Here is a 27,193-nt window from a genome sequence, read left to right as displayed (position 1 = left end):
AACCAAACTTGTATAGAAGAAAAAGTACCATACGGTGAAAGATCTGTTCACGTGACCTTCTTACGAAACGGACGTCTTACGAAATCCGCACTGAGCTAGTGGTGATAGAAGTGGAACTTTAATTGCAGAAAGATACACCACTGAAATTCTGAATGACCACGTTGGTCCATTTTTAGTGGACATGGGCGAAAATGCTGTTTTAATGTAAGACACCGCATACAGATAAAATAGTGTTAGCCTATTTTCAAGAAGTTGGTATCACAAACAAGGAGTGGCCAGCATCCAGCCCCGACTTAAACCTCATTGAACATTGGGACAAACTTGAACGACGTGTATGTCAGCGGGTTCCGCCTCCAATCACGCTACGTGAAATGAAAGAAGCTCTGATAGAGGAAGGCAGAACATTCCGCAACAGCGGCTCAAAACCTAAAAGAAAATATGCCAAATCACATAAAAGCAGTATTTATTTTACATGTACACGTCTTTATTTATTTTACATGTAATAAAAAAAAAAGCTTGAATTATTTTTTCTTTCAATTACTTAATTGAAACATTAACATAATCTTTAATTTAGTCTTTATTTCATAAAGCTAGGTCAGGAACGTTTGAAGATGATTTTCTAAAGAAAAGGCACTTTTAAAGATATTGAAGATTTTCTAAGCGACCCTTTTTCCTTACGGACCAGATTATTAACATAAAGAAGATTTTACTTCAAACACAGTAAATAATATTTGTATATAAAGGTATTTGTACAAACGTATCTAGAAATCTATACAGTTGAATGGTTGGATTAATATGTATTTACTCGTACTGCGTGACCATGACCACCCATTGGATCAGAGTGGGCGGGGGGCGGGCAGCCCCATTCTCTAATTTAAAAATTGTTGTGTATGTTTCATATTTTTACTATATGATCTCGTTCCGTATTTACAGCTATATATATATAATATGTATAAAAATGAATATGCAACAACACATGCATTTATGCTTAACAAAAAAAAACGGGATTATATTAATTTAAAATAGTTTTGAACTCTGCAAAAAAAAATAATCTTCACTGAAATAGGTAAACTAGGTAGACAACTCCTTATCCTTATAATTTCTGCTGGCCAAAGGTCTCTTTTCCCATGTAGGAGAAGGATCAAAGCTAAATCCACCACGCTGCTCCAATGCGGATTGATATCGGATATCTTTCCTACTATGAGTAACGATCGCTATCAGGTGTATATGATAATAACCGGGACTGACAGCTTAACATGCTCTCCGAGGCACGGTGGGGAGACCCACTAAGACTTACAACCAGACCGGATATATGTAAATATTTGTATAAACACAAATATCCTTTCCGAGCGGTGTTAGTACCTGCGACCGCCGGTGTTTAGGCACCGCCGACATGGCACACGCACCATTACATCAGAGCGGTCGTCAACTGTAAACTGTACTATGGATATTTGTAGTTTTAAGTGCTGTTAATGTAGCCAAATTTTCAATTAGCTCACAAAAATTTATAAAACTTCATTTACTATTTATTTCATTAAAAACAAATATCAGTTTATTATTGAAACATATAAAAATTATTCAAATACGGATATCGAGAGTACAGGAAATTAATATTTTTTAATATAATTTCAACACCTATTTTGTAAGGCAAATAGGTATGTGGTTATTATATTTTTAAAGGTGAAAAGAGGCCGCGTTCTTTACCTATATTTTAATTTTTTACAAACTACAATTTGTTAATAAGTTTATGTTACCGTAACGCAATTTGTTATTAAGTTGTTATATGTATATTGTTTTTTTTTTATGTTGAGCGCGAAAAATGCTTACAAAATATTACAAATGTTAATATTTCATAGTAAAATTAGCTGACTCCGCAAACGTTGTTTTGCCATTATTATTTTATTAACCTTCTCAATCCCCCCTCTCCCTTATAACTTAGGGGAATGAAAAATAGATGTTTTGCCGATTCTCAGACCTACCCGATATGCACACAAAATTTCATAACATTTTATTAACCGTCTTAACCCCCTATAACTGAGGGGTATGCAAAATAGATGTTGATCGATCTCAGAACTACCCGTTGTCTTGCCGCTAAAGGCTATTTAAAATAGGGGTTTGTGGTAGAAGGGTGAAATTTATGGTTGTATGTATTTTTCAACGTCAAATCATAATAAAATAAAAAATAAATAATTTATATAAAAATAAAAAATAAAAATTTAGTGGTGGACTACCCTTAACATTCAGGGGGATGAAAAATAGATATTGTTCGATTCTCAGACCTACCCAATATGCACACAAAATTTCATGAGAATCGGTCAAGCCGTTTCGGAGGAGTTTAACTACAAACACCGCGATACGAGAATTTTATATATTAAATGTTAGTCCCACAAAATTATTCCGTAGTTCACAGGATAATTTTGTGGGACTGTAGATTATCCAATGAGAGCTTCTTGAAAAACAATCATTCAGCCAGTTATCAGACCTTTTGTTTAGATGTTAGAGAGAGAGTACGCCGCCGGAGCAAGGTTTATTAATCATAGTAAATACAAATAATGTGATAACAATAGTAAAAGGGGTGACTTTTTTTTACTAGACACAGGCCAATATTGTGTTCCAAATTTTATTTGAAACGTCTTTTTTACCGACCAATTTACATAAACGAAATATAAGTTTGTTGTCTTTTAAAAAGATGCTCGATTAATTATTAGTTTTTCTCGTAATTCTGCACTTCTCCTAATCCTTAAAAATAATATTCAATAAATTATCAGGTTTTTTAAATAATTTCAGCAATATGGTATCGTTAAATATTTGAATATAAAACAAATATTACTTTCATCTATGGCTTATTAATATTGTTAATTCATTTGCTCTTTGTGTCACTTTACTAAACTATACTATTACTTTATTTGTCTGTGGTCGGAAGTACGCCATATTTTTTACTATACAATTAGACACTACACACCAATCTATTGTATTTCATCGATATCTATCGTAATTCATTATTTTACCAAAAAACACCAAATATTTATAGCTGTTAACGTTGAATGAGTTCGGTCTTACATACGCCATACACGACTGTTGTTTTAAAAAATATTACGTCACTTTCGTTATATATTTTTCTTACGGTTTTAATCGCACATTTGTTTCACTTCTATCGCGCTGCAAAATCCCTATCTCCTCCAAGCGTGCCGTAAAAAGCTTCGTTCCTAAATGTGGAATATGTTCCTTTAATGACATGACAATAACGTCAAACAAACTGAAGTATATACGGTTAAAATAATGAGCTTAAAATTTACAGCGTCAATTTTTCTCTCGCAGCTATTTAGGGAGTGTCCACTACCTGGAGCGTATTGAACGCAAGGGAGGTAAAGGGAGTCTAAAATATGCGTATACTAGTAACGGAAACATCAGTGCAGACAAATGAATACGTTCCGAAACCAATTTGGTGCGATCCATTCCTATTTAGATGATTAGTCCTATTTCGATGATTCTTCTTTTATAGAAAGGAAAATTGTAAAGGGGTTAATTTGTTAGGGATAGTAATTATACTAAAAAAAATATAAGGTTATTAAATGTTTACAAGAAAATTTTGCAAGAACGTATTGCCTTGTTATCCCTCTACCTCTGTTCGATACATGAGTTTTGATTTTGATTATTTTATGAATTATAATATGCAAGGATTCAAAAAACACCTTTACCCTATCACCACATCTTTTCAAAGCACGATCTGGAAGATCTGTAAGTCTGTAAATATAGTATCCTTTCAGCTGTTCTACAGGTGCGTGCAAAAGAAGTGTGCGGTAAAAACCCGATGAAATACTTAATAAAAGTCTTTCATTTACTATTTTTAATGATGTTTTTCTTCTTTTAGTTTTTTTTTGTTTCTTTTTTATGTGTACCTGTTATTATTATCAGTGAAATCATTATTAGTATATATGCTCAACAATGGATTTTTACAGGCTGATTGCGATGCGATATACATATATTTTAGTTTTACATATTTCCTGATTACGAAATATAATTTTTTTTCAATAAAAATAGAGTTAAATTAATACAGTGTTGTGAATATTACGTCGTCAAAAAAAATAAGCATAGAACCAAATGAATTGCAAAATGTGAAATAAAAATACTCGAGCCTAAATATGACATAAATTTGGAATTTCAAAACAACGCCATATCTTTCAGGTCAAAGCGGCTAGTTCGACAAAATCCGATTTTCACATGCAAGGCCCAAATACACGAATATGCAACACAGAAATTGAATTTCCAAACAGTAGTTCTGAATAGTAACATCAATATTATCGAAAAGGTACCATGAACGGCTTTCAGCACGTCGTTAAATGTAATCTGTCCAAACCTCTACCTGTCTGTAGCATTAACATAGTATTTATAGTTTAACGTTATATAGAGAGAATACCTTGTATGGTTTAAGCGGATTAAAGAGAATATTCAATTTGTATAAGTTTGAAGCGTTTTTGTCTCAATCTCTCTTATTATGGTTAAAGTGGCGTCGATTAGTGTTAGCAAAGTATTTGTTAATTCTAGTAAAACACCTTAAATACCTTGTAAGTTGAAGTTTATATTTAGAAACAATGAATATCCATAATGTGCAATACATATAAATGCATGCGCGCACTTGTACGAGATTTTGTTGCATTTTTTTGTGAGTCGCTATTTCAGCGAGTACCTACTACGTAACAAGCGTTCCTGATCGCATTACTATGGCAACCATAGCGTATCGCGTTCTTTTAGTTTGTTTCAAGTTTAGCGTTGATCAAAAATTTACTAGCTGACCTGACAGACGCTACTCTTTCTTGCAAATCAAAATTGTGCAACTCGCCTAATTTTTCATTCCGTAACTATCTTCTTGCAAATTATTAGATAATTTAAAAATAAAATTGCCGAGTCGGTCTAGTCGTTCTCGAGTTTTACACTTCATTTAGTGATTCATTTTTAACCGAAATCAAAAAAGGAGGTTACTCAATTCGACCGTATAATATATATTATATATCCTTTTTATGTATGTTCGGGGATAACTTCGTCATTTATGAACCGATTTTGATAATTCTTTTTTGTTTGAAAGGAGATATCCCAGGTGTTGTACTATGTTAAAAAAACCGGGATCTGATGATGGAATCCCGGATATATCGAATTGTAGTTGGATTTTTTCGTTAGCGAGCAAACACAATTATAATTATATATATTCTATAGACACAGTAAATATGTATGTGTGTTATTCTTTATAAGACGCCAATTTACGAACTCTATTCCTTTGTGACCACTTTACTGAACCGTTTATTATTTATTTATTTTTTATTTATTTATATATTATATTATATATATTATATTATATTTATATTATATATTTATGCAGGCAACGTTTAAAATTTATTATATACATTTACTTCATTCTATACGTATTACATACGACTAGCCCGTTGGCGCAGTTTATAGTGGCCCAGTTTTCTGTTCCGCGGGTTGCGGGTTCGATTCCCGCCTGAGTCTGGGTGTAATATTTGTATTCGTATATTTATATATGTATTATTTCTATGTATGTATATTTATAAAAAAAAATAGTTATAACAGTCGACTGTTACCTGTAACACAAGCTTAAGTTGCTTACCATAGGAACAGACGACCGTGTGTGTATGTTATAAATATTTAAGATGTTTTAATTTGGTCATATTGAAATTCAATGGGTGGACATTAAAAATGAATTATGTCTTGTCGACTAAATTGCGAAATATCTGACTGAGGTAGGGAACGTCAGGAAATTTCCTGCTCAAAATATGAAGCAGCCCGACTGGGGTAGTACCTCGACCATACAGAAGATTACAGCTAAGTATTGCTGTTTTTAATTTTAAGCAGTGTTGTATTCCTGTTGGTGAGTAAGGTGACTAGAACTCCTGGGGGAATTGGGGATAGGGTCGGCAACGCGTTTGCGATGCTTCTGGTGTTGCAGACGTCTATAAGCTACGCTAATTGCTTACCATCAGGCGAGCCGTACGCCTGTTTGCTGACCTAGTTACTTAAAAAAAACCTTTCATATGCTTAAGACATACATTAATAATTTGAATTTGTACTCAAAACCTCATTATAAAATTATACGTGATAGATAAAAGAATCGATTCGAATCTTGCTAAATATTTGGATGAAATCAAAATAATTTTATCATATAATATATATACAATGCTCAAAATTGTTAAGTAAGTGAGTAAGATATTATCGTTTTGAAATATTTGATAGTATAGAAATTTGTTCCCTGCAAGTAAAATGTAGACTTGCCTCCTTTTGCTACAATATACATGTGTATGGAAAATATCCGTGTTAACACGTATGACTTGATACTGGTATTTCGTTCAAAAATTTATTAAAAATTCCAATATGTGTATTATGTATTTTATTTCGTGCGTCAAACGTGAAAAATGAACGCTATCAAACGAACTTGTTCGTTGTTTGATTCAGATGGTCGTTACAAAAAGAGAAAACAATGGATAAATTGAATACTTTGATATGACATAGGTATATGTAGAAAGTTTTTGATTCTGGTTTCCGATGAAAAACCTTTGTGTTTCATCGAAGCTGTTTTAACGAGTCTCGTTTCAAATTTAAATTTCAAGTTGACAAACAGACAGTTTTTAAAACCCTCACTTTTACGCGAGCTATCTAACTTATTAAAAAATCAGCTTTAACTACTTAAATTATTATTATTATAGTATATCCATATTAGAATTAGAATTACTTTTCATCATTATTTTTATTTATTTAATTTACACCCACGGGCTCTAAAATGCCTCTGCCTTGTGTCGAACATCAGGCATTATAATACAACAGGCGATTTATTATTCGAAATACAAATCGACAGTCCTGTAACTACCGAGTAATGTTAGGACGTGGACCGACGCTGAAGGAAATTTATTGTGTAAATATTTTTTTATAATTTTTTATTTTATTTTTTATCTATACATACACACACTCATTCATGCACACACATACTTACATCCACCACTACCACCACTTCAGCCTATTTTTTTCATCACTATAAAATATTAATATTTTCACTAATAACAAGAACGCACAAACGAAAAATTAAAAGTGAATTGTCATAATATTACTCTGTGGAATGTTGCGATTACGTGACCGTGTCAAAAATCATAATTATTAATACAAACGGTATCGAATTCAAGACAATTTAATTTGATAGGTTATTCTTAGGCAGTGCCTAATTTCGTTGTTAAACCGACCAATGTTAAAAACACAATATTTTTATAAAATTGTAGGATTATATAATGTTAAAATTGCATTATGATTTGTCTTTTTCAAAAATATGTATTCAAAAATAATTGTAATGTTGATGTTTTATATATCATTTTTAGTAACATGCCAGGGTAGACAGTGCCTTTTTGCCTATATGAAATGCACGCTACGGGACGTAGGCGTCAACAAGTTCGCGCCAAAACTCAGGCGTGAACTCATGTGTGTTGCACTGTGCACATAGTCACCACGCTTTGATTAAAAATCCTCGCTTTGAATGGCCGTCGATATACTATACCCTATGTCTATTTTTTTTGGACTATTTCCATAAACAATTTTCGCTGCACGATGTAACCAAATAAAGTGCTTTACTTACTGCACAACCAGCTCTACTTCATCAGTCTTATATAGTTTTTTTACTTAATGACACAAAAAGGTAATTTTAATTTGTTTTTGTGAAAAGTATATGTGTATTAAATACATGTCAAATTAAAAAAAAAATGATTAATTTTATTTTTATTAAGACCTGTACATAGATATTTAAAAAGTCGTGGGCGTTCGTGCTTGTGTAGTGTATTTCCGGACCCGCGACACAGGAGAAATTCCTACTGAGGGCCGTTGAGTGTAAAGCGTTGCTGCTTAATACCTACTTGATAGTCACAAAACAATTTCCGTTCTTGTTCTAAATATTATTGATTAATTATATACTAAATATATTGATTGCGAATATATAGTACACAAAGATTATGAATCTATAGCTTTAATGGGTTTTATTGTTTTAAAATAACGATGAACATTGTAGAATTATGATGAATATCAAAGATAATAATTAATAGTTAATTAAACTATCTAATTAAATCTAGTATCTTTTGAAGAAGGTCTCTTAAACTCACAACGCTTGAATTTAATAAAGCAAGAAATTAAGACACTCAAATTCCGAGTAAACCCGTTGTTAAAATTATTTACGGTAATTTTTTTTTGTTCATCATTGAAATTTTTTGAGCGTTATTAAACGAAACAAAGGCAATATTTATTTATTTATATATAAATAATAAGTGTTTTTTGTTATTTAGGTTAAAACATAGTATTTATACAAAAAATAACTGTTATTCTTACTTGGGAAAAATAAGAATTCGTCGTTCTATATATTCGACAACTTTTAAAAGCATATTTCTTGCTGGTTCTTTTCATTAACATCTAATATTTTAAATCCGATACCAGCTCCACAACGTTGTATTTATTTATTGCATAATGCAAAGAATGTTAATTTTATAAAGCTATGGATATAATTCTGAATTAGTTTATTTTCAAAACTTTTTGAATCTCTACGACTTACACGACTTATTCACATGCACAACCATATTATTCTCAACGTATTTTTTAGATTTTTATTACCTGTTCAATAATACAAATTTCGATTCCCAATTCTATAATATTGCAATTATTTGCAATTAATGAATGAATAATGATGCATTAAATATTAAAAGAAAATAATTATTATAAAAAAAATTGAAAGTTAATCTTTATGTTAAGTATATTTTTTACTGTCAACTACAATCTATATTATATTATAATTAACCACTTTTAACTAAATTCATATATATTCATACGCTACACGTATCAAAATAATATTTTTTATAATTTTTATCAGTCTGTCTGTTTGTTCCGGCTAATCTCCGGAACGGCTGAACCGATTTTGACAGGACTTTCTCTGCTAGATAGCTGATGTAATAAGGAGTAACTTAGGCTACTTTTATTTTTTTTATTTTATAACTCTGCGAACTGAACAATAATTATTTTGTTAAATTCCACGCGGACAAAGTCGCGGGCACAGCTAGTCATTCAATAAAATTCGTATTAAAAGTCGAACTTTACGAGAAACGTGTATCAATTTACTTACAGTATTTACATATTATTTATCACTATCGTTTATTAATTACCATTAAAAGTCTCAATAAATATAATTGACAATACAGTACAACAAAAACCACAGAGGCTTATACCTTAGTATATATGTATACTGAGGTTACAATATTGTACCTACGCTTGCTACCGTCCAGCACGCCCAGAATCAATAACTTTGTTATGCGATTTGAGTTTTTATTTTATTTAGTGAGTCCCTTATTTTGTGTTTCATTTTATTTATAAGTCTAGGTAATAGAAAATCAGCAGTTCGGGTACTACATGTATGCCTGGCAGATTGGCGAGACTATGTGTTTTAAAATGCGTAATTGGAAATTATATATTTCATCAAAAAGTTTTATGGGTCGTTCGCAGTTAGAGAGGCTGTGACTAATCAAAAGCAGATTAACTGTCAGGACAATGACACGCGGAAAAGATCACGATCAAAGAGTAGTTATTCCTCTATAAATATTTGTTAAAAAATTCGGAACTAAGTTGTTTTGTATATACACTTACTTTTTTTAACACAGTTAAAAACGTTAGTGGTCGAAATTCGATCAATATAAATTAAATTATAAGTTAGAAAAAAAGAGTGTATATGCGTGTGTGTCAAATACATGGTAGTTAGTGTATGTAGTGTTTTTTATTTGATTGATTTAATGTATTTTTATGCACAATTGAAAAATATATTAGCATTCTTCACTCCTTCTCCATATCTATACAAATAAAAAAAATTGGAGTGTCTGTTTGTAATATAAAAATCGCCGTTGTTTACTAAATGCATATGGATTTATAGGTATAGGTTATACCGAAATAACATTTTTTACAATTTTTGTCTGTCTATCTGCTTGTTCTGGCTAATCTCTGAAACGGCTGGACCGATTTTGACGGGACTTTCACTCGCAGGTAGCTGATGTAGTAAGGAGTAACATAGGCTACTTTTATTTTAGAAATTTATTTATTTTATAACTCTACGAACTGAAAAGTAAAAATTTGTTAAATTCCACGCGGGCGAAGTCGCGTGCACAGCTAGTATTATAATAAAATTGCATAAATGCAATACAATACCACTTTAGTAAGAGTAGAAGTTACACTAGTCCTTTATTTAGTTTCCCTGTGTAAAATAACAGCCTTGTGGAATTGAAACTATTTTCATATGCAACTCTCTCGTATGTATTACTCACGTAAAGTAATTGATTGTTATTTAACTGAATGATATTACAACTTTTTTGTATAAAAACATCGTTATATGTTTTCCTCTTGAATACCCTCCATATTTCCAAGTAAAGGTAGCCATGGTAACGAGAGGAACAATAACGATGAACCTAGAATCTATTAGAAACAAACTGGTTCAGAGCTCTTTTATATTGGTTATCATTGCGCATGCTCAGTCGCATTATAGAGAACGACCAATCACAGAAATATCTCTAGCGCGTTTTTCTCCACATTATAAAATATGAAATAACAGCTTAGTAAAAATAAAATACAAATTAAAATCATTTTTAATAAATTTAAACTATTTATTTTTAATAAAACTAAATTATTGAAATATTAGATCACGGTAAACATAGTAGTGGTTTGTCACTGAAATGCATTACGTAGAGAAGCTTAATTTTTTTTAATTCTATATATTTGTACATTTTTTGATTTGAACCTCAACAACGAGGACAAGTTTGAGACACTAGTCCTGAATTTACCTCACAAAAATAATACCTTATTTTTGTATTATCGGGTATAGCAACAAATATTCTTTTCAAGCATGAATTAAACCACCGTTCGTTCGTTGGTATTGAAAAAACCTTGGTCTCTACTAGGTACACCTTATCGGTTGCCTTAATATAATATACATAATAATATAATGTCATATATGTACATATTATACCATAGACATACCTAATAAATACATACACAAATATACCGGAAACCTGTAAACAAAACGCAAGACCGATCGTAGAGACATTGCTGGGCGATTGAAGAAAGCCTAAACAGCTGTAGACATGAAACATGTCAACTAAAGTGTTACTTAAAACAACTGAATAGTAATAAAAAATAGAACAATTTTTTTTTACTATTTTCTATAGAAGTATTAGCTCAGCCGTTAAACTCAGAAATAAAAAATTAATATTGACTGTTAATTGTTGCTAATTGACAGAAAGAAAAAAAAGTTTTGGTCCATTTTAAAATGACTCACAATAACGCTGTATTAACATTTTATTAATACACTAGCGACCCGCCCCGGCTACGCACGGTTGCAAAAAATATCAGTGTTTCTCTACCACATCATGAATGTATTATACATATAAACCTTCCTCTGGAATCACTCTATTTACTAAAGAAAACAGCATTAAAATCCGTTGCGTAGTTTTAAAGATCTAAACATACAGACAGCGGGAAGCGACTTTGTTTTTATACTATGTAATAATAATATTAAAAATACGGAAACTTTAATAAACTTGGTTGTAGCTAATCAGAACTACTTCTGGACATTCGCAATTAAAGGAAAATTTCTGTCATGTTATCTTTGGGATACAGATCACAGGTTGAACTTAAAATGAATAATCTGGTGCAAAGTTGTCTTAACGCCTCCAATAGATTTGGCAAGTTAGTATGTATATACGAAATAGTATATAGTGTTTCACTTCTCACCATTTAAAGGACAAACACAACACACGCTGTGTTACCACGCAACAATTCCGAAACGCTATAATATTAATCGTCGTTGTTTGAACAGTGCAGTAAATGGAGTAAGGTGGTAAGGTGGTTGATTCAGGGTCGGTAGCTAAAGAGTAAATCTTCTCCCTGTCTATTGAGCTTAATATTAATACAGGTTTTCACTAATCAAAAGAATAACATTTAAAATTATTAAAATTTAATTTTTTAATTGACGTTCGTCCATCATTAAACACGGCATTGAATTAAAACAGTAGCAAATGCATTGGTAACTTAAAAAGAAATAGTTATTGAGATATTAAACATGAAAAATGAAATAATAATGTTTTAATTTACTGTATCGGACAGGTGGTCTGTCGGACGGGGAAGCAAGTCGCGGCCCTACACGAGGTAGACCCTCCCGTCGAGACGACCCCAGACGACACACACTCGCAGGCAACCACAACATCTATATGCATCAACATCATCCCGGACATATCAGTACGATTGATATCGAGGTATGATTCATTCAAATAAAATAATTGGTTGTAAATCTAATTATATAGTTCTTTTCTTATTGATTTGTAGAAAAAACAACTCATTAAAATATTTAGAGATAGAAGCTAATTAAGTTGTTTCGTAAAATTGTTTTTGTTATTTTTTTGTTATCCATTTTACAATTCTATTAACTATTTAAAAAGCAGTTTGTTCTTTGTTTTTACTGTTAATTTATGAAATTATTTTATGATTATGTATCCTTATTATTTCTTCGCTACAACTTCAGCAACAAAGTGTCGCGCGGATGCCGGTTATCAAGCCAGGGTATACCACTATTAATAAATATCACGAAATGAAGCAAAGAACTATAGATCCTCGTTTAAGAAAGGTACACATATATTTAGATGGGGTACATGTTCATGCTAACTTCTCTTCACATAAATAAACCTATACTAATATATCTTCACACAAATATATCTTTATTAATATCTAATCTTCTGTAATGCAGCCTAAAATTCAAATAATTTCGTAAAGCTACATATTCGTATAGTAATATTGCACTTACGAGTTTATTTTTATAGATTAGTTCTTACAAATTAACTATTTGGCTACTTACACTAAGCTATATCCATCTTTTTTTTCTACTTTATATGCTATGGCTTGCGGCAAGCGACCAGCGGCTGTCTTACTGAAAGTATATATCTATCGATAACAGTCAACGTTAAAACCATACTGCTATGGTAATATCGGCAATATCAACATTTATAAGTAATCAATTATACGCTTATACACAAGTGAAGTTAAATAATACTAATTACGAAACATCTAATATGTACATGTATTGCTTATGCGACTGTTTCTATACTACTTTTACGCCAACAATGTAATAAATGCTGTAGGCGTAAAAGTAGTTTAAAAATGTATAAAATTAGATTATTCTCATTTTTTTTTTGTTTTCAGCCTCCTCTCCCTCGCTATCCACCTACGAGCAATGGCTTGCTCTTTGATGACGACCCGGGTGTTATGTCTGAAGTCGAGACTTCGTCAACGGGGTTCCGGCGAGGTGGCAAGCAGCGTTCCTCTCTACCTGTCGTCAGAACACCTTCAAAGACGCTCGAAAGACCGCTTGGCATGTTGCTCCATAAGATCAATTTACTGCAATAGTAGCTGATCCGACAAACGTTGTTTTCCCAGATATGTTATAAACCCCCTTAATCCCCCTTTCACTTAGGGATATGAAAAAATAGATGTTAGCTGATCAGTCATCACAATAAGCACACAAAATTTCATACAAAACGGTCTAGTCATTTCAGAGGAGCTTGGTAACGAACACCGCGACACGAGAATGATATATATATTAGATTATTAAAATAAATTTCTATTAAATCCTATCAAATCAAATTTTCTATTCTACAAACAACTGAAATTCAAGTCTCGTAATTAAATTTTCTATGACAAGATTCAATGCTCAAGCATTTCAATAATTTCATTTAGTTTGTCATTTAAAAGCCGAACTAAGAGTACCTACGAAGGAATATTTCTAATTTAGCTATATATCGAAAGTGAATTTATCAGAATCTGTAAAAATCTATTGCTCAACTAATGTAATAAATGGTTGAATGAGTTAATTGCATTTAAAAATGTTAGTGTTTTTAAAAATGTTGTAAAGCAAGCCGGAAGTTATTGTTTACAATTAGTCAAACCCACCTTTTCACAATTCGACTTACGATAAAATTTGAAAGAAATATCTTTTGTAAGTAAGAGATAAACTTATGATATTAATAAGGAGTCAAAATTATGTTAGACTTGGTTTAAAAGGAATTACAACAAGAGCATCTGAAAATTTTCGTTCGAATAATTTAAATTTAGAATAATCAAATTTTTAAAATTGCCTTTTATGTTATGCTAATATTTTATTCTTTATCTATTCCTTCATTATACTATTGTGCTAATATGGTCAATACTTCGTCCAGGTCTCGTATTCCTCCAGTACAGGAATGAGACTAAGCGAGCTCTGTTGCCGAACGAAATAACATCGATAGACACCGTGAAGGCACTGTTCGTCCGAAGCTTCCCAAAACAGCTGACAATGCAGTACATGGACAGTGAAAACGTTAAAATATATATTCATGAAAATACAAAGGACATGTTTTACGAACTGGAGGACGTAAGGTAAATGTTGATTAAATTATTTTTATTGTATTTAATTACATATGTAAGGACCTAAAATGTCTAAGCTAAATCATTATTATTTCAAGTAATTCACTAGTAGCTTTATATGAAAATAACACCTTCGTTTGGTTTTCAGTCTGAAACGTATTTACGTAATACTATTTCAGTATTTTAAAATAAATACACACACGCACAGTTACACAGTTTAGAAATTACTTTGTTAGGAAACCGGTATAGTGTAGTTAAACACTTTCTTATTATTACATTTATATTTTTATACTAATTTTTAAAAATGAATTATTTGTTTTTTATTGTATTTAAATTACTTCAGCAGGAGAGTTATATCAATAAGTGACGTAGGTTACATTTTAACAGAACTATATTTAAAGAGAACAGCCAAATTCGTGATATCCACGTCCGCAGACGAAAAGCTAGTCATTAATACATATATATTATATTGATAATTCAATGTAAGCTATGTACCTATCAGTTTGTTAGAAAAGAACATATTAATATGTTTACGAGTTTCACTCCGATATTTACTATCATATGAAATCTAAGGACTGACATATGTCATCGAAAACGAGAGAAATATAGAGTAAGAGTTTTTGCATTAATTCCAATCTCATCGAACGCAAACATAATTGAGGTTTAAATAGAGCACCCGTTTACGAATATGCGTTTAACTGAAATCATATTAATACCATTGGTTAAACGAAGGTCTTTAAATATTTTCGTTCGATGATGGTTGAAAAGAGACAGCTTTTTTGTTTCAGCTTTGTTGTTTTAGATTCAAATACTTTACTTGAAACACTTACTTTATAAAGACGTGAAGGTAGGAGATACAAGCTCCTTTCGCTTCTTGTTGAACACAATGTTTACTATTGTTTGCTTTTGTTAAATATAAAATATACCGGTGTAAACAATTACCTGACTGAGAGAAGATCTATTTTTTTAATTTATTCAGAAAAAGACAGCTAATTTCCTAAAAAAATACATTTAAATAAAAACGTGGCCAAAAAATTTCATCAATTTGGTAATGATAAATATTTCAAATATGAGGTAAATAAATTGCGTTGGCATATTACACAATTTTTCAACCAATTAACAGCAACAAAACGAAAAACGACAGTGATTGACAGAAGCGTGGGTAGTATTTTTGACTCGAGCTTTAAAAAACGCCTTAAAGCGCACGGTAGTACGCCGCACAGTTCGTAATAACATCATATTTTTCTGAATAAACTAATTTTCGTAAGGGTGACCAGTTTAGAAAGAGACGCGATACGAAGTTCTGACCTCGTTATTATATATTATCTGATTAGTTACGGTATCAAGATTATGTAATTTATGTATTGATTCATTAAATAAATAATAAATATTTATAACATACACACACGGTCGTCTGTTCGTACGGCAAGCAACTTAATACTTGTGTTATAAGTAACAACCGATTGATACCTTTGATTCATATATATGTATACACGAATATTTTTATATATTTATTATTGATAGTTATTATAATCTTCGTCGAGAATGTATAATTTAAATTCGCACAGTGCTTAATTAGAGATAAACCTAATAATAGTCTATGACTACTTGCAATGGCACAGCTTGGCGGATTAACCTGAAATATTCTCCTGTACAGGAGATGAGACACTTAGCGGAGTGATATTTGCAGGCTATTTCAGTTCAGATTAGTTTCTATTAGGTTTGAAGCTGCACTTAATGAAGTTAAGTAAGAAATCTCAGTAATAGGTTTATCAGAATATCTCCTGCTTTTCAGGTGAAAAGCCGCTGTGACGGTGCTATGACAAGGTTGCGAGTTATTATTAGATAAAATATGAGCCTATGTCCAGACGCTGGAACAAAAGTAAAATTTAATACAAGGGTATATTTAGGCCAAACAGAAAATAATATACGTTAATATTAATTATGGTATCAATATGATGCTACGAATCATGTCTTTATTATATTTATTGAAATCAATAACTACTCGTACCTATGTCATACATTTTCTTTGAAATATATCAAATAAAACTGATATCTGACTGATAGGCATCGCTAGATTACGGTACCACCGGTAAGACTGGGGATATAAATTTTGGTACTTATTGTTAGTTAAAGGTGGTGAGTTAATATGGTATAAAAATCATTTTAAGATATTAATCCTTTAAATATTGATGTTGAGTAAGAAAATAGATATTTATACGGTCTTAAATTTAAAAAGTCGTAACTTTTATTTTAACTAAATACTCATTTAGGTTTCTAAATATCGTTATAGAAAATTCTAAATCAAAGATAATAATTGAATTATATAAATATACAAATTCAATATCAGTGATAAAGTGAAAAAAAAAAAACTTAATTCGATATCGGTTTATGCTGAAAATATATGTATTTTATTTAATTCCGCTTAAAGGGGGCGTTCCCGCCCTTGCGCGGTAGTCAACATCCCCACGAATCACAGTTTCACTTCAGAATTTCGCGACGCAGCTCCTCTCAGGCTGGATTCGCGCGGGAAAATTTGTTCACTTTGTGTGAGTTGCTTAAACTCTCCGATTCCGACCCGGAAGATGAAGCGTAAGGAAGGCATAATTCATATACATGACGAACGATGCCTGTAAGTAGAATTTCATAAAAATCAATTTAAAAAAAGTTAATTAGTCTTCGTTTGGAATTTAAAAAAAAATCGTAAGGGTAATTGTCTAATTTAATTAATAATAACTCTAATAAAATAAAATATAATGTTCAAACATTCTTTGAAGCAGTCTAGATTTTTTTTTTATTTTATATTCTGATTTATTAAATACTCTCTTTAACGTTACGGTTATAACCTTTTCTATTACATAATATTTTAAAAAGATAATGATTTGTTTTAATTGTGTCATATTTTATTCTGTCCTTTTGAATTACTTTTATTTGTTTAATTTAATATTCAAGTCATTCACCACTTTAAGAGTTCCGACGTTTCTAAATTAAGTTATGATTTATGATGTTAGCAGGTTGTTTTTTATCCTGCCTTTTTTAGTAAATTAATAAATTATCGTTAATTTTTTTAAACGATACATAAAAATACAGACATTCGCGAAAATTGATTTGAACGATTTGCTTATCGCAGGTCTCTTATTCGTATCACAATTGTTAAAAGTTTAGTGCATTTGTGTGTTCAAATATTAATTTGTATAAACTTCAGCTTGCTTTCAACTATTCTTAGACTTATTAAATATTAAATTAAAAACAAAAAGAAATATATTTTTAGAAGATTTTTGTTTAGGTATAATATAATATAGTACTAGCTGACACCGCAAACTTTGTGTTGCCATATATGGTATTAACCCCCATAATTTCTCCCCCTTATAACTTATGGGAATGAAAAATAGATGCTGTCCGATTCTCAGACCTACCCGATTTGCACACAGAATTTTATAAAAATCGGTCCAGCCGTTTCGGAGGAGTAGGTACCTATTGTAACTAACATTGTGATATGAGAATTAAATCTAAAAGGTTAGGTATAATATATTCTTTTCAATGTGTTTTTTTTTTTGCGTGTGAGCTTATTGCGCGTTGCGTTTTTTGCGTACTGTATATTTTTTCCAAAAATAATGTCTCGCATTCAATTAAATATCTTTCTCACACCTATTTTTTTCTCAAATAAAAAATGTACGCTGAGATGAAGGTATCCAACTATTTATTGTAAAATTGGCTCTAAATTTACCATAAAAACTAAAATAATTATCCTAGTAATAACAATTAGACATATATACATTACAATTCGATATAGAGGTACGGTATTTAATTTAATATGTTGATTTTCTTAGATGTCTAACTTTAATTTAGCTTATTAAGTTATAGATTACATAAAACATATTATATTACGTATTGTCTTAGAATTACTCTTTCTTATCTTAAGCATGTAGTTTTTTTTTCACAAATTTACTTTAATTATTCTGCGGAGTACAGTTACAGATGTAGAAATATTCTCCTATCATAACATAGCATTATTTTATCACTATATGTAGTTGTATATCTTAGTATATAGATCTAATTTGAAAATATATCTTAAAAGTCTCTTTTAAAATTATTATTTTTTGTACCTACAGCTTGAAAGTGCCAAAATAATACTTTATTAGTAGTGTAATCTCAATATTCGGTAAAAATGTTTTAATTAGTTACGCAATTCTGTCATATATGTACTCTATATCGTTGCCGTGCTCTAAGCAACCCCTCAACTCTCGTAGGTACTTAAAAACCCACGCTCCTTCAAAACTTTCCATGTTAGAACTTTTTTAACACGGTATATAAACAGGAAATAATATTTGTCCCAATTTTTTTTAAATTAAGTTATCAGGAAATGATATTAATTTATTCGGAATTTTTAACTCGAACTAATTTACTTGAAAGAAGAAGAAGAGGAAAAGCCTAGAAAATGTATAGTCTATTAAAATACAGCATAATAGTGTGTAGTGTTTGAAATTTTATTTTATCAGCAACTTTGATAATTATTGTAAATGCATAATTTGTTTACCGAAACTCGTATTCATAAGAATTTCAAAATATTAGTTTCGTATCTATACACTAATCATGTGATACGCTATATCATGTTAATTAGACGCACTTCAAAACTGTTATTATGCATTAAGTAAAAACAAATCTTAACATAAAACATCAAATTAAATCCACGTAAACTTTAACAAATTGGCTAGTTTCGAATACTTTTAAATTAGTCCTATTCGAAACCGTTCTCTGAATTTTTTATTCAGCTGTCGTAAAATCGAAAAGTTTAGGACTAAGCTAAAAATGAATTTGAACATTTACGGTACAAGTAGCCTATTTAATATACCTAAAGTTTTTATAAACGTTTTTTCTCGTATTATTATAATAACTAAATAATTGACATATAGTATAGTATACGTATAGTTATATACATTATACTAGCGACCCGCCCGGCTTCGCACGGGTGCAATGCTGATACTAAATATACTACAGAATGTCTTTATTTATAGTGTGAAGCTAGCTTATGACATGGTTATTAACATAATAACAACAACATTCAAATATGCGTCGTTAGATTACACGTTGTTACAGAATGCGTTGAAGAAATAAAGGTTCAGTGCTCGTTCCCCGTAGGTGATAGCGTGATAATTTGTAGCCTGTATGTTGACCCGACTTCTTGATAATATTCGTGCCAAATTTGAAGTAAATCCATGCAGTACTTTTTAGTTTATCCCGGACATACATACAAACAAACAGACAAACAAACAAAAATTCTAAAAACTATATTTTTGACTTCGGTATCGATTGCAGATCACACCCCAAGTATTCTTTTAAAAAAATATTCAATATACAGTTTTTACTTTCCTACCATTTTATTATATGTATAAATGATACTTTACAAATAGGTAATTAATACACAGCACTAATGGTTTTACCAAAATCTAAAGCTAGGGATCAATGTCACAATTAATAATGCTAAGTGAAATTTAAAAACGTTAGTGAAACCCTTATTTTTGCGTGTATTTTAAATTATACTTTCCATGTTTTCTCGCTAACTCTTTATATGTATCGAAAACGATTCTAAATTTTGCCATTAATTATTATTTATAAATGATACATGTTTTTTTTTGTACTCAGGGCGCATTTGAGGGATATCCGTGACCGATCTGTGCTCCGTCTATTCGAGGCAACAGATATTGGCGGCGGAGTATTTCCGGGCGCCATGGGCGTGGGTTCAGTTCCAATGCCGACGGGAAGTTCAAGTTGCTCATCAGCTACGTGGGATCCTGTAAGTATTTTACAATAACCATTAACTTGACATCATTTATTTTATTTCTCCCTGTCAAAAACGTTTTAAAGTTTGTTCATTATTCAATACTAATGGAAAACATTGTTTTTTAATTTCTTGCATTTATAAAAATATCGACGTTATTATACACCTTGGCGTACGTTATAAGATCGTGCTTAGCGTTTGGTATATAGTTGCGGTCATTATTTTCAAACATTTACAGACGTGTTTTGCGAGTGTATATAACATAACAATATGTTACATTATAATATTTACATATGTGATGTTTCATGTTCACGTCGTTTTAATTGTTTTATAATATTGTCGCTTCTGACAGCAATGCATAGTTTAATTAAATGAATTTTTTATTATGTTACTTATGTTATATTATAAGTATAATTATGTAGCGTTCTCACCTAAAATTAAAGTTTTGTGAATGATAACATATGGGATTTTGAACTGAATATAGGTATATATTTCGAAGGTTGAAATTTTAAAATTTGCGTGTTACGAGCTACAATAAAACATAGGAATATTACTTTAAAATTAAATACTACTGGCCTGCTTCTAGCGTTCCTAAGACTTATCTGTTGGGTATTTAAAAAAAATGTCGTGGATTTATTTATTTATTTTTTCAATCTTTAATAAGTAATTTTTGTTACATTATCTGACTGAAACTTTATAAGAGCGATTTCATTTTTTGTTTTCTATTTTATGTTCAGTGAGCATCGTCACATTCTGTTCTTGTCGCAGACAGCTCAGTAAAGTACATTACGCTGTCTACTTGTTTACCGTCAATCTTTTGTTTAAAGTGTTTTTCTAATCTCGTTTTCGTTCCATTAGTACTAACACATTACCTTTTAAATTGTTTTCGAAATACTGACTCTGCAAAGTAAAAGTAATGATGCTGAATAAAAAAAAAAGAGTAATTTACAAAAAAAAAAAATGCTCTAATCATCACTATCTACTTTATTTTTGTATACTTTATATTGAAAATATAATTTAAAAAATTAGATCTATGAAAGGATTGTTCTGATTAAGTATTATCATTAATTGCACAGTCATACTCTCACTACTTCTTAACGTATAACACTTCGAATATCTAGATTCAATCCATTGATTGAAAAGGGGATATAAAATTAATTGAACGTGATGTGTTACTTACGTTACTCTGAGACTAAGATATCCTACAACTGAAAAGATCTGTCTATTTAGTTTTAATAGAAATCCATTATATATCTATGTCTTTCTGAACACTGCTATCTATTAACCTTTCTATCGCTATCAAAGAAAGTCAAGAACACTTATTGGGTTATTAAACAAACTTAATAACGACATTAATCTAAAACTTCTAATTTCCGATATATCACACAGCCTGACTGGCGATTTCAGCGTGGTTTCTTTGAAGGTTTCTTATCTTAGAAAATAAGCGATACAACGTAGTACTTACTCCAAGAACTGAGCTTTCTAATATCCTATTAGCTTACGGTAAGAATAGCGTCTTAGTCGCTCATTGGTACATCTTAAACTGGTGCTTTCATCAAAGACAATTCATATGTCTTCGGTATATGAAAGAAACAATTGTACGCGTTTTATGTACCACTAGCTTGACCCGCGACTTCGTTCGCGTGGGAGATTCTATCTGGACACGCATTCCTTTTTTAACGGTGTAATCCTGATCTCGTGTGAATTATGGTATGAAAAGTTTATGTTCCAATGTGACCTCTATCTTATTTTAGCCGTTCCAGAGGCAAATGTACAGACATAAAAACAGACATTTAAAAACGTTTCATGTTGGTAGTATTTTTATGTTATTTGTTTTGTTGTTATTATAATTTAAACCTTTTGGGATTGCTGTTTTTAATAGAAAACGTTACGTTTATTTCATATCTATCTTAGCATTAGGTACTCGGGCGCGATAAACACAGTTTTCCCGCGTTGGTCTCGACTTCGCGGGAATCCTGAGATAAAAAGTAGCCTATATGTCGCTCCACAAGCTCTTCTATCTTCTAGTGAAAGTCCCATAAAAAGCTGTTCAGTCTTTCCGAAGATTAGCCCGGACAAACAGAAAGACAGACAATAATATATGAACTTGATAAAATATAGTTATTTTGAAATCACAGATAGACACTTCAATTTTATCAGCCGTGTCAAAAATGCGGTCCCCAGAACATTTTTTTCTACAGCTCAAACCAATATGTATAAACCATGTATAAAGGGTCAGATAATATACGTGGCGGGAAAAACAAGAGTGTAAAATTTCTGATAATCTAAATTTTTATTATATCCACATACTGCCTTTGTTATTGCAATATAATTAAAGCTGCAGTGCGAGACATAAATAATTACACTTCATAGAAGATTTATGCAAGCTTAATCTCTTTGTTGATTCCTAAGAACATTAAGTTCAATCTTAGTCTATAATTATTATCAAATGGCTTTGAGCACACATTTTATATATGTTATTGTACCTTTGACGTGTAAGCGTTATTGAGGATTTCACTCGTTGTGCAAATACATTATTATTAAAACGTTTATTTCAACATTTTATAATTTGATCGACTTTGTGTAAGATTATAAAATGATTTAATTTTTTATAGGATCAAAACTACTTCAGTGAACCCGAAATCGACTCCGACTACCACTCGCAATCGCAACACGTGCATAATAAGAACAAGGTAAGTGAAGAAGATAATTAATTCTATTGAACTTTGTTAACTTTTGACATTTAACAGTAAAAACTCCTCAGTCATACTACGAGTAGTTGATTCTAAAAAAAAAGTTATGTATTTTAAATTATGTTTTGACATTGCTTGCTAAATTACATGAGATTTATTAAAAATGCTTTTGGGAAAATACTGGTTAGTATTGACTAAGTTACTACATCTTTGATAGTAAGAATTTATGAAACTCTCAATTCTATTTTTTAATCGACTTCTAAAAAGGAGGAGGTTACCCAATTCGACCGTATAAGTAAGTTCGGGGATAACTTCGTCGTTTATGAACCGATTTTGATTATTCTTTTTATGTTGGAAAGGAGATATCCCAAGTGTGTTACCATGATAAGGAAACCAGGATCTGATGATAGGATCCCGAGAAATCGAAAGAAACTCTCGAAAACCGTATTGACAACTAGTGCGTTAGTTAATTTTTTTCGTCTACTTACGTTGTATTACTTGTCTATGTAATTGAAGTTGGTTTTTTTAGTTTGCGAGCAAACACAATTATTCTTTTATATCTTCTTCTTAAGAAAATCTCTTCATGTTTATTGTATTTTATATATTTTATTTTATGCGTCATCGATTGTTTCTAATAAGAAGGTAAAAAAAAAAAACAATAAATTTAAAGATTACAGAAATTAATAAAATTTGTAATCAATTTGCCTGTAAATAAAACAATGTGAAATTAGACTTTTACCAAGAATTTATTTGACAGATATTGCGTTAAATTTGTGTGCTTTAGACAAATTGTACAAATCAAATAGTCAGTCTCAAACAAAAGCTTAATTAGTTTTTATGTCACTTTTAAGGTTTTATTAAAGTCCCTTGATCAAGTAACTATTATAGCAATAAAATAATTGTGTTTGCTCGCAAACGAAAAAAAAACGACTTTAATAATTAAATGTAATTATTACATCGCCAAATAATAATACTACGTAAGTAGACGCAAAATATTCAAGTAAATCCGCGTTATCAAAGATTACTCGAAAAGTAGTCATCATATCTCGATCACATTTAAGTGAGATCACAACACAAGTATCAGCTTTTGATTAAAACAAGAATCATCAAAATTATTTCTCCAGAATAAACTACTACTGCCTTCTAGTGAATGTTATTGCTTATTGCGTTATAGTAGATCAATATTCCGAACCGAAGTAGTTTTACAGAATCAGATAGATGGTGTTGCGACAGTCTCGTCAATGTCTCATAAATACGCGTCATCAAAGATTACTCAAAAAGTACTCATTTCATCTCGATCATATTTAAATGGGACCACGTGAGAAGAAAGTATTAGCTTTTGTTTTTTTAAAAAAAACATCAAAATCGGTGTACCCCGTAAAAAGTTACGAGATATAATACAACTTAAGGTGACAAAAAATAGTCAAGTAAATACGCGTTATCAAAGATTACTCAAAAAGTAGTAATCAGATTTCTATCAAATTGACTACATGACAAGTATTAGCTTTTGATTAAAGTAAAAATAATCTAAATCGGTAAACCCAGTGAAAAGTTATGCGGCATAATACAACGTAGGTCAACGATTAGATATAACTCAAAAAGTACAATTGTCAGATCTCAATTAAATAAATTTAAATTGAATCTCATGACACGTAACACCTTTTGATAAAAAAAAAAAATATCGAAATCGGTCCACCCAGTCAAAAGTTCTGAGTTAACATATGTACATAAAAAATACAATCGAATTGAGACCCTCCTCTTTTTTTAGAAGTCGTTTAAAAAGTATTACAATCGATTTGGTGTCAAGGATTTTTAACCCTTTTGTAAGTAGGTAGTTCTTTTTAGCTTTCTAATGAAATTTTCAACGTTTCGCATCGATTTTAGTCTCAAATACTAATTCCTTGACTTGACTTGTTATAAAATTATGTCTATCAAAGAACTTAAAACTTTTACATATAATTTTGTACTCTTTGTCATCTTTAACCTAAAAAAAAAAATAATAAAAAATAATACCGTTTGTTAGAAAACTCGTATGTTTGAGAAATGTTAATAATTATAACTGATGCTTTGCTATTTTTCTTACCTTAACTTCAGAGTTAAATCGAACTAATTCTGAAACTAGGGTCCAAATGGTTTCTATTTAAATTTATATGACCCATAACGTCGTTAACGTCGATCGTTATAGCAAACGCACGATATTTATATGAGATATAGTGTTTCTTAACACGCGACACGTTTATAGATGTATTGTGATGAACTACTCAAGCTTAACAACATTATGCGTTAGTTTAAATTTTCATATAAACTATCAAAAATAAACTAATAACTCGAATCTATTTTGCGATTGTGAAATCTTTTAGTCGCTATAATAATCAGAATGCCATCAGTTGTGTTAACCAGACGGATACATATATATCTAAGTAGATGTAATATATGCAATATGTACTTATTTGCAAACGCGTGTGAGTTATGCAACTGAAAGTTTAACCTTTAATTTTTTTATCTTCTTTGACTATACTTTTACAACTCAACAATTTTCATTTAGTGCGCATTCAAATGTCCCTAGAATTAATATGCATTCTGTCTAGTCACATAGTTGAAAGTTGAAAACTTTTATAGAATTGCACTTCTCAATAGTGATTCAGTTAAAGTATGAATGAATGTAAGTCAATGTTATATTGTACATAAATGTTGTAGAGATCGTAGAGACCCTTGCAATTAAGCTAACTCTGAAAGTAACTTCAGAAAGAGTTTGTTTTAATTAAAATTAGCAATTGACGTGACCGTATAATGAATAATAAATTCTGTACACAATTTATACCTTGATCAATTTTATCTCATCCCTATGTAATTTATTAATTTATATTTTTTGAGTCTTTACTGTAGGCGAGCTAAACGCTATAAATTATACCTATTAGAAATTTTTTAGCGGTACAAATTGTCAATACAATTGAACTTGGGGAGGCCTATGTCCAGCAGTGGACTGCAATAGGCTGAACTGACTGACTGACTGACAAATTGTCAAATTGTAAAAAGTTAGTTCCTGTAGTTTTTATTGTTTCTTCTGGATAAACCAAAATAGACTTAAAATTGCTTGATCTTCCTTGCTTGCCTTTGCTCTTTGTTATTATTCAAATATTTATTTTATTCTTCTGTAAGGTCGAGGTACTACCCCACTCGGGCTGCTCCAGATTTTGAGCAGAATATTCCTGCTGTGCCCTACCTCAGTTAAAAATTACTTCTCATCTGATACTTTTGTGCTGCAACTACTGTGTTACATTTAGATTGAGAGTGATCTGAGGATAATGGTGTTGATTCAACAATAACACATATGTTTAACTTACAATGTTTGTTTATATATTGTTTTCTAATGTTTACGCGAATTTTACTCATTTAATGAAACAACTTTTTTCAGATTTTATCGCGGTTTATTATTAACTTTTGATTCCCGACGTTTCGGATACTTTACAGCAACCATGGTCACGGGAGGACTCCGGACGGACGGGAGGACGGGTGACCATGGTTGCTGTAAAGTATCCGAAACGTCGGGAATCAAAAGTTAATAATAAACCGCGATAAAATCCGAAAAAAGTTGTTTCATTAAATGTTTGTTTATTTTTATCTATCGGACTATTGTTTTTTGGCCTTAATAAATAAATATATTATGAAAAAGTTGTATACAAAAAATAACGCACCAGATCAGTTCGAAAATTTTCTTTTAGTAAATTGTAACAAAAGGTATTGAAGCGTAACAAGGTAAGTTATATTTGCTAAGCACTTTATATCGGGATAGTACCGATATTCTCCATTTACTTAGATCTCTTGTTATTTGTTTGTACTGCTTGACTTGAGTACACTGATCGTATCTTGAAGATTTCATTTAATATAGCTCCTGGGAGGGATTGGGGATTGGGTCGGCAACGCGCTTGCGATGCTTCTGGTGTTGCAGGCGTCTATAAGCTACGGTAATCGCTTACCACCAGGTGAGCTGTACGCTTGTTTGCCGACCTAGTGATATAAAAAAAAAAAAATTCTTGTAACTATACGATCTGTGTCTGGCAGTCTCATTCGGGTTAATTTGAGGAACAAACGTACTAAAATGCTTTAAATCCATTACCATGCAAATAGGGCGACTTGCATTGCCATTGCCACATAGCGCGTTGCTGCGTCTTTTCCTTCGATTTTACATTATCTCCTAAATTCATAAGTTTATCTTCATAAATTTATTCAAATTTTTGGTGAATTATTTTTCATTCGT

At 31.0% G+C, this 27,193-nt stretch overlaps 1 protein-coding gene and 1 long non-coding RNA gene across 2 annotated transcripts in view; one reads left to right on the top strand and one right to left on the bottom strand.

Moving 5' to 3' along the window:
* The window catches only part of LOC123668366 (coiled-coil domain-containing protein CG32809), a 169,589-nt gene that overhangs the window by 89,277 nt on the left and 53,119 nt on the right, over positions 1–27,193 (top strand). Inside the window, exons 4-9 of the mRNA XM_045602099.1 lie at positions 12,175–12,323; positions 12,590–12,691; positions 13,264–13,432; positions 14,277–14,475; positions 20,107–20,257; positions 22,858–22,935. Coding sequence (XP_045458055.1) covers positions 12,175–12,323; positions 12,590–12,691; positions 13,264–13,432; positions 14,277–14,475; positions 20,107–20,257; positions 22,858–22,935 — 848 coding nt within the window. The remainder of the gene's footprint in view (positions 1–12,174; positions 12,324–12,589; positions 12,692–13,263; positions 13,433–14,276; positions 14,476–20,106; positions 20,258–22,857; positions 22,936–27,193) is intronic.
* Positions 8,636–17,874, bottom strand: LOC123668370. The gene is made up of 3 exons (XR_006745571.1): positions 17,769–17,874; positions 15,400–15,405; positions 8,636–8,649 (listed from the first exon to the last, which is right to left on the bottom strand). It is a non-coding gene; the product is annotated as an uncharacterized LOC123668370 (long non-coding RNA).

The sequence above is a fragment of the Melitaea cinxia genome, chromosome Z (genome assembly GCF_905220565.1).
Source record: "Melitaea cinxia chromosome Z, ilMelCinx1.1, whole genome shotgun sequence".
In the NCBI taxonomy this organism is placed as follows: Eukaryota; Metazoa; Arthropoda; class Insecta; order Lepidoptera; family Nymphalidae; genus Melitaea; species Melitaea cinxia.
The sequence above is the reverse complement of the archived record's forward strand: the minus strand, read 5'-3'. Positions and strand labels throughout refer to the sequence as shown.